Genomic DNA, 8,886 nt, shown 5'->3' with positions numbered 1-8,886 from the left:
GATAGGAAGAAAGACCGCATAGTCCACTTCTGCAAACAGCCAGCAGAGACCCAGTGGGTCCCACCAGGAGTTGTCTCAGGCGGCATCAGCCACTAGGTGAGGACGTCGTGGCCAGTGAAGTCAGGGCCAGCACAGGTGCTGGGTTGGCATAGGAGCTGCAGTGATGGGCTCAGGAGTGCTCACAATGGTCAGGATGGTGCAGGACCTGGCTGTGTGTCTTTCTGTTATACGTAAGGTCACTATGAGTTGGAGTTGACCTGATGACAGCTAACTGCTTACCTGCCTACCTGCCTGCCAAGGGCTCAAAGAAAGGAAAGGTGTGACCACAGGCCCCAGTGAGGCTGAGTGGACTCCGATTCTGCGTGCACTGCTCACGTGCTGTGCTACTTTGGGCAGGCCCTTGGCCTCTCATAGCCTCGGACTCCTTGTTGTAAAGGGGTACTCATGGGGTCTACCTCTAGAGTTGCTCTGAGAATCAGATGGGTTGATACAAGGTGCCTCGAGAGCACTGGAGGGAGGAGCCACGGCTGCGCGTTTCAGCAGCTGCCATGGCTGGGCTCTCCCTGCATCCGCAGCTCTTGGCTCCCAGCAGAAAGTGGTTGCTTTGCTCCTGCTGTCTCTGTCCATCTGGAGTTTACTTGGGGGCAGGGTGCCCACTGAGCTGACCACCTACTCAGCATCACCATTGCCCAGCAGCCAGGGTTCTCCTGGCTCCTGGAGTTGGGGGTGCTGTGTGAGTTGCTGCACCTGGAGAGGGGTCTTCTCCATAGACTGGCAGTTGGACTGCATTGGGCCACGCCCCATGTCCCAGGGCCACTGCAGGGGAAGCCTGTGTACTTGTCAGCCCCAGGAGCCCCAGGGTGGGTCAGGGTCTCAGCAGCTATGAGCCAGGTTCCACATGCAGGTTAGGCAGGGCTAGGTTGGCTGTGTGACTGGGGGTGGCGGTGGAAGGGGGCTCCCAGGAGCCTGCGTGTGCAGAAGGGAGCTGTTAGTGAGTCTCAGGCTGTGGCTTATCACTGGGAGGGGCTGGGGCTGCAGCCATGTCTTCTCTGAGCCTGTGGCCCAGCTGAAGGGAACAGGCTGGGTGGGGGGGCTCAGGATGCTGCGTGCCTCTGCTGCTCTGTCACCATGGCAACAGATAGTGGTTTGGCAGGAATGAGGAGGGGGAGGGTTTTGTAGAGGCGGCTCAGGGTTTGGAGACCAGCTGGGGAGCTTTCGTGGTCTGGGGGTGGGGGCTCTGACCACCAGACTGAGCAGGCCCCTCCCCCCAGCCACAGTACATGCTTTGCTTGGAGCTGAAAGCTAGTGGTCAGGAGGGTGGGTCAGATGTGGCCTGGCCTTCCTGCTTCACCCCCCACCCCACACAGCCGGCTGCCCCTCTCCCTCCCTTCCATGCTCTTTTCACTCCTGGGCCTGAGTGTACATTAGAAGGAGGGAATGCCCCCCACCTGGATGCCCACAAGCCTGGGCCCAGGGGCGGGGGATGCACTAGTCCCACCTGGCCCTCCAGGACAGTGGGCTCTGCCCCCCCCCCGGGCCCTGGAGTAGGAGAGACTACCTACCCTGTGCTGGCCACAGGTGGGGCTCAGCTTCCACCAGCTGGGGCCCTGAAGGGGCAGAGGGCACTTTACAGAGTGTGGGCCTGGTCAGCTGAGCCTAGGCCCGTCTACCCCACCATCTCCCTTCCCATGGCCAGGTCTTCCCTGCTCATCCTGCAGTTGCTTTCCTGCCCACAGACCCAGCTCAGGTGGCCCTCGGCACTCACTCTCCACTGGGCATCCCATGTGTGTGTCTGTGTGTGTGTCCGTGGATACGATCATGTGGGGGGGTGAATGTGTGCTTGGGTGTGATCAAGTATGTGGGTATGTACATGTAACTGTGTGTGCATGTGGGTATGAGTGTGCGCGTGGATGTGACTGTATATGGGGTGTGAGTGTGCACAGATGTGACCATGCATGTGGTTGTGTGAGTGTGGGTGTAGGTATGAACGTGTATGGCATGTGAGTGTGCACAGACATGACCATGCACATGGGTGAGTGTGGGCATGGGTGTGAGTGTGTGTGGGATGTGAGTGTGCACAGACATGAGCATGCATGTGGGTGTGAGTGTGGCGAGGGTGTGAGTGTGTATGGGGTGTGAGTGTGCACAGATGTTACCATGCATGAGGTGTGAGTGTAGGTATGAACATGTATGGCATGTGAGTGTGCACAGACATGACTGTGCATGTGGATGTGAGTGGGGGTGTGATCATGTATGTGGGTGTGTAGATGTGAGTATGTGCACAGATGTGACCATCCTCGTGGTTGTGTGAGTGTGGGCATGGGTGTGAGTGTGTATGGGGTGTGAGTGTGTACAGATGTGACCATGCATGTGGGTGTGAGTGTGGACATGGTGTGAATGTATATGGGGTATGAGTGCATGGTAGACAGTGCACATATGGATGTGTGTGTGTACTTCTACACATGAGAATTTCAGTGTACACACGTGAGCACATGTGCATATGGACGTGTGCATGTGGGAGTGTGTGCAATGAGCAGAGCGTCTGGCGGCTGAGGGAGCCACCTCCCAGGCTGACCTTCTGGCATCATTTCTCTCAGGCTGAGGTTGGGCTGAGCAGGTGAGTCCCTGGAACACTCTGGAAGGACATCCCCATGGTGGCCTACGCGTTGCAGGCAGGCTTGTGCCTGTTCATGGTCGTCCCAGTGCTGGGGTGGCATGGGGCTCAGAGACGATCCTGGGGTGTGATGGGGGTGCTGGACACTCCTCTCCACAACACGGAGGCCTCTACCCCTAGGGACTGCCCGTGGGTGGCGACCAGCACCAGGTGCGGCTGCTCTCATCCCCAGGGAGCCCAGCTGCTCCTGTTCCCAAAGGGCCCGGCCTCCCCTCAACCAGGAGGCTCTGGCTGCTGGCTGCCAGCCAACACCTGGGTCCTGCCCAGGTGCTGCGTGGGGGGCAGAGGAGCTGTCCATCACTGCCCCCTCCCCACGGGAGGACCTCCACCTTCCCCTACCCTCCCTGAGTGCCAGGGTCAGGCAGACCCAGTGGGCCATGGGAGGCCTCTCCCACCAGCTCCAGAGGCCGCACCCAGTATTGGGAGCTGAGGGGGTGGTCTCTGGCATCTCACAGCCCCCAGAGCAGGGCCCCAGGGTGGAACAGGCAGCAGGATGGGGCCCAGCCACCTGTGAGCACCCCTGTGCTGGAGGGGCCCCATGATCCATCAGGGACAGCCTGACAATGCCCACCCCTTGCCTCTCCTAGGCTCCCCCAAGCCCGCCACCGGCCTTCAGCCTCCCAGATAGGCCCTGCAGACACTCCAGCCCCGGCCTCACCATCAGCCCCTGGATGCACATCCTGACCCCACGTTCCACTTTCATCCACCGAGAGCCACCCCTGTCCCTGCCACCCCTGCCTCCTTGGCAGTCCTTGTGAGAAGCCACAGGGCAGGACCCAACTGCAGAGTTGCTGCCCCTTGAGTCCTGGCACTCGGACTCTATCAATGACCTTCAAGTGGGAGGGGCTCTCCTGGTTGAGGTCTCACCCTCAGGGCCCAGGAGGCCTTGATCTGCTCATCCAGCCTGGAGGGCCCCCCTCGTGGTAGTGGCCCTGGCACCCAGTGTCCTGGAATGGGTGATGTGGCTCTCCCATCAGCCCCCCCCCCCCCCGCTATGTGCTGGCTGATGCCCTGACCTCCTGCAGGAGGGCAGTTGCCAGTGTCACAGCCAGGAGGGGCTGGGCGGCCCTTACCCCTGTCCAGCATTAACCAGAAGGAGAGGTGTGGGGGCGGGGGAGGGAGGGCAGGCAGAGAGAGGTGTGGGGGGAGGGTTGGCTGCAGCTGGAGGGTGACCTGAATCCCATCTCCCCTGCAGATGCCTGCGGGCTGATAAGACCCCGTCTCACGCCTCCAGGCAGTTGGCCACTGAGCAGATGAACGAGATGTGTCTCCTCCTGTCATCTCTGAGGCCATCTGTGGGCAGGGCAGGCTGGGCATGGGATGGGGACCCCCTTGGCCCTGGGAACACCCCAACAAGGTGACCACGTATTCCCGGCCTGTGCCTCCTCCAGCCTCCATCCCCCTGGGCCAGGTGCTGCTCCTCCACGGCCCCATAGCCGACCCATGCACAGGCTGGGAGGAGGAGCCCTGGGTGGACCTAGAGGGCCTGCTGGAAGGACAGGGCTGCCTGCTGGGTGGTGCAGAGCTCACACGGCCCTGGCTGGGAAGGACATGGGGTGGTCTCCATTGGCTCCTGGGCTGGGGGTTGGGGCTCAGGGAGGCTGGTTGGTGAGAGGCTGTTGTTTTTTGGGTGGCTTTGGTTTGGTTGTTATCTGTTAACACAGGTTGGGAGGCCTGTGTTCTCACTGGGACAGAGCTGAGCGGCATTACAGCTCTGTGGCCAGGGCCCTGTGGGGAGATGCCAGCTTTCTGAATAGACACCCAGGAGGTGAGCCAGCTTAGTATCCCAGACCCTGCTGTGCTGCATCACTGAATAACATTTTCATACCCAGCCGTGTTGTTGTTGTTAAGTGCCGTCGAGTCGTTTCCGACTCATAGCGACCCCATGCACAGCAGAACGAAACACTGCCCGATCCCGCACCAGCCCCACAATCCCTGCTATACTCGAGCCCATCATCGCAGCCACTGTATCAATCCATCTCGTTGAAGGCCTCCCCCTCTTTCGTCGACCCTCCACCCTACCAAGCATGACATCCTTCTCCAGGGAATGGTCCCTTCTTACAACATGACCAAAATAGGTGAGACGAAGTCTGGCCATTCTCGCTTCCAAGGAGCATTCTGGCTGCACTTCCTCCAGGACAGATCTGTTAGTTCTTTTAGCAGTCCATGGTACTTTCAGCATTCTTCGCCAGCACCACAACTCAAAAGCATCAACTCTTCTTCGGTCTTCCCTATTCATTGTCCAGCTCTCATATGCATACAAGGTGATTGGAAATATCATGGCTTGTGTCAGGCGCACCTTAGTCCTCAAGGAGATATCCTTGCTCCTCAGCACTTGAAACAGTTCCTTCGCAGTTGACTTTCCCAATGCTACACGTCGTCTAATGTCCTGACTGCTGCTTCCGTTGGCATCGATTGTAGAACCAAGCAATGTGAATTCCTTGACAACCTCAATCTTCTCTCCATTGATTGTGATGCTGCTCATTGGTCCAGTTGTGAGGATTTTTGTTTTCTTTATGTTGAGATGTAATCCATACTGCAGACTGTATTCTTCAACCTTCATCAGTAGGTGCCTTAAGTCATCCTCACTTTCAGCAAGCAAAGTTGTATCGTCTGCATATCTCAGGTTGTTAATGATTCTTCCTCCAATCCTGATACCACGTTTTTCTTCATATAGTCCAGCTTCTCGGATTATTTGCTCAGCATATAGATTGAATAAGTGTGGAGAAAGAATACAACCCTGACGCACTCCCTTCTTGATTTTAAACCATGTAGTGTCCCCTTGTTCTGTTCGAACGACAGCCTCCTGGTCAAGGTACAGATTCCTCATGAGTACAATCAAGTGCTCAGGGATTCCCATTCTTCTCAATGTTATCCATAATTTGTCATGACCCACACAATCAAATGCCTTTGCATAGTCAATAAAACACAAGTAAACCTCTTTCTGGTATTCTTTGCCTTGAGCCAAGATCCATCTGACAACAGCTATGATATCCCTTGTTCCACGTCCTCTTCTGAATCCGGCTTGAACCTCTGGAAGTTCTCTGTCAATATACTGCTGCAAACGTTTCTGAATTATCTTCAGTAATATCTTACTTGCATGTGATATTAGTGATATTGTTCTATAATTTCTACATTCTGTGGGATCACCTTTCTTTGGAATGGGCCGTGTAAATCCACTTTATTACTCTTTTCCTCTGAGAGTCAACCAAAAGGCAAGCAAACGGTCCAGGTGCCTGTGGTCACAAACCACACATGATAGAGGACAGTATTTCCCAAGTGAACATGGTGAAGGATGAGTTTTTAAAAACTTCTAATCCAATACTTTGCAGTAAAAATGATTTGCTGCAGGATAAAGTGGGGAAAAGCACCCCAAAGCCCTTAAGACAGGGCTAAATGGTTTACTCTGAAGCACCCATGGTCCACCCCAACAGTGAGCATCCACCACCTCTGTCATTCTAGAACATCTCCCTCACCCCAAAAGGACCCCCAAAAGGGGACCCCGTGCTTATCAAGCAGTCATTCCCACTGCTCCCCACCCTCAGCCCTGGCAGCCACTGCTCTGCTGTTGGCATCTGTGGGTTAGCCCAGGTTGCATGTTTACGAGTAGAATCGTAACACGTGACCTTTCGTGCATAACTTAATCCACGTACCATGCTTTTAAGACTCACCCATGTCCCAGAGTGTATGGGCATCTTCACTCCTCAGATTGCTGAAGATGTCCCACTATATGGACAGACACAATCCATCCGCTGGTGGACACTTGGTTGTTGCCAGGTCTTTACTGCTGCCAGTAGGGTTGCAATGAACATTGGTAAACATACATCTGTTTGAAGAGTGTTTTAAATCTTGAGTATACACCAAGGCATGAAATTGTGGGGTCATATGGCAACTCTGTGTTTAATTATTTGAGAAACTATCAAATGTTTGAGGCCACTTCTTCTAACCATTTCTAGTCTAACACTTCTGGTGGCAAGCATACACCTCGGTGTCCTGATTTGCCATCGTCTTTAGGTAAAACCTATTGGTCCCTCATATGAAAAATGAATCAGGGTGACCCATCTCCCATCCCCCCTCCCCTCCAATGGCAGCTTCCCATAATTCTTCTTAGGTCTTCCTCAGATTTCTTTGTGCTTCTGAAGAGCGTACTGATGCTCCTAGCCTTGCTCCATCCATTTGGAATGTTATCTTGTCTTTTCTGTGTGAGATGCGCCTGTTGTCCCTACCTCTCCTTCCATCAGCTAGCTACATGTTTATCTTCATTTTTAAGACTAACATTTTTGTATGTCTGTCTGCTTGCCTGTTGGTCGACTCTCAGAGGACAAGAGTAATAAAGTGGGTTTACACGGTTGGGTATGAAAATGTTATTCAGTACTTGGCCAGGTCATGTGCTGCCTCTCCTTGTCTGTGGAGTTGGGCTCATGTGACCCACTCCAAAGCAGCTGTCCCCGTGGTCAGAGGCTCTGCTGAGCTGGGAGATCAGGGGCTTTGAAGTCCATTGGAGGATTCTGTTTTCTGACATCCATGAGTCGTTTACAGTCAGGACATACTCGGTTTTTCACCATGACTTTCCCGAAGAATGCTTCAATATTCCTAGAGTTTGATATTGCCTTTCTTTTTCTTTTATGCTGTCCAGCTCTTTATTGTAAACCGCAATTGTTTAAATTCAGATACTGTCATTTTACCGAGTGGCTTTTCCTTAATGATGACCTCTTCCCTGGGCCTCTGCCCTCCTTCTCCAAACAGGTGTGTGGTCTGTAAGAGGCCCCCCTGTCCTCCTGGCAGTCTTCTGGTTTACTCCTCACATAGTCAGTTGTCTTCTTAGGAATAGTTACAAGGGAGATAAGTGTTCCTAGTCTGTTGTTGGTTGCTGTCAAGTTGGGTCCAACTCGTGCCAACCTTGTGCACAACAGGATGGGAGGGAATGCTGCCTGGCTCTGCACCAGCTTCATGACTGTTGGGTCCGTTGTTGGGGCCACTGTGTCAGTTGTCTCAGGGAGGGGCTCCCTCATTTTTGCTGACCCTCTGCTTTACCAGGAGTTCTGGTAGCATAGTGCCTAAGGCACTTGACTGCTAACCAGAAGGCTGGCGGTTCAAACCCACCAGCCACTCCTCGGAAGGAAGGTTGGGCAATCTACTTCCGTAGTAATACTGCCTCAGAAACCCATGGAGGGGTCACTGTGAGTCGGATCTGACTCGATGGCAGTGAGTTCTGCTTTACCAAGCAGGATGTCCTGTCCTAGTGTTTGGTGTTTCAGACGTGAAGCGTGTCCGAGGGAAGCCAGACAAAGCCTCGCCGTCGCTGCTTCTGGACAGCACTGTGGCTGTGCTTCCTCCAAAAGGATGTCATGGCTCTTTTGGTGGCCCGTGGTGTGTCCAACATTCTTCACCATACAATTCAAATGCACTGTTTTTCCTTAGAGCCTCCTTTTTCATCGTCCAGTTTTTAGATGCATATGAGGTAACTGAAAAGACCATGGCGTGGGCCAGGTGTACTTTAGTTGTCAAAGTGACATCTTTGCTTTCTAACACCTTAAGGAGGTCTTGTGCGGTAGACTTCCCTGGTCTGAAGGTCTGAAAATCCCTTCTCTCTGCACACACATGCAGTAGGCCTTTCTCCCAAAGCTTGCTCCATTGCCTCCCAGCCTCCAGTGGTGCTAGCAGAAGTTACATTCAGTCTGCTTCTCCTGCCTGCCTTTTTCTTGCCCCCTTTTACATCAAAGCTTCTCAGAAGTGTTCCTCTTATTGCATACACATTCTTCCATGACCCCACCACCCTCCTGAAAGGACCCACCATGACCATCACAGTGCCAAGTCAATGATCAGTTCTGTCCTTGGCCCATCTGCAGCATCTGACGCCACTGAGCCTCCTCCTTCATGACCTCTCTGGCTTATCTTGTAGGAGTCTACGTTTACCTGTTTCTCCTCTGCCCTGCCACCCACTCCTCCCAGTCTCCTTTGCTGGATCGGCCTCATCTTGCCAACCTCTCCATGGGAGAATGCCAAGGCCTTGGGTCTTCTCTGCTGATACACACTTCCTGGGTGGCCTCATCCAACCTGTGCCACTTGGCATCTGTATGGTCAGTCTTTTCCATCCACCAACCTGTGTGTGTCCTTCCTTTAAAGTGTATCATCTTGTAAAGAACATATAGTTGGGTCTTGGGTTTATTTTATTTTTTTCCAGATGACAATTTCTTTTAATTGGAGTATGT

The 8,886-nt window shown here is 53.7% G+C and overlaps 1 protein-coding gene across 1 annotated transcript in view; it reads left to right on the top strand.

Moving 5' to 3' along the window:
- Nucleotides 1-2,651: 2,651 nt before the first annotated feature.
- BRSK2 (BR serine/threonine kinase 2) overlaps nt 2,652-8,886 on the top strand; it is a 60,748-nt gene continuing 54,513 nt past the window's right edge. The window contains exons 1-3 of the mRNA XM_007949345.1: nt 2,652-2,702; nt 2,795-2,941; nt 3,262-3,428. Coding sequence (XP_007947536.1) covers nt 2,652-2,702; nt 2,795-2,941; nt 3,262-3,428 — 365 coding nt within the window. The remainder of the gene's footprint in view (nt 2,703-2,794; nt 2,942-3,261; nt 3,429-8,886) is intronic.

Source organism: Orycteropus afer, unplaced genomic scaffold, assembly GCF_000298275.1.
Source record: "Orycteropus afer afer isolate SDZICR_OR568_19922 unplaced genomic scaffold, OryAfe1.0 scaffold00244, whole genome shotgun sequence".
Lineage (NCBI taxonomy): Eukaryota > Metazoa > Chordata > Mammalia > Tubulidentata > Orycteropodidae > Orycteropus > Orycteropus afer.
The sequence above is the reverse complement of the archived record's forward strand: the minus strand, read 5'-3'. Positions and strand labels throughout refer to the sequence as shown.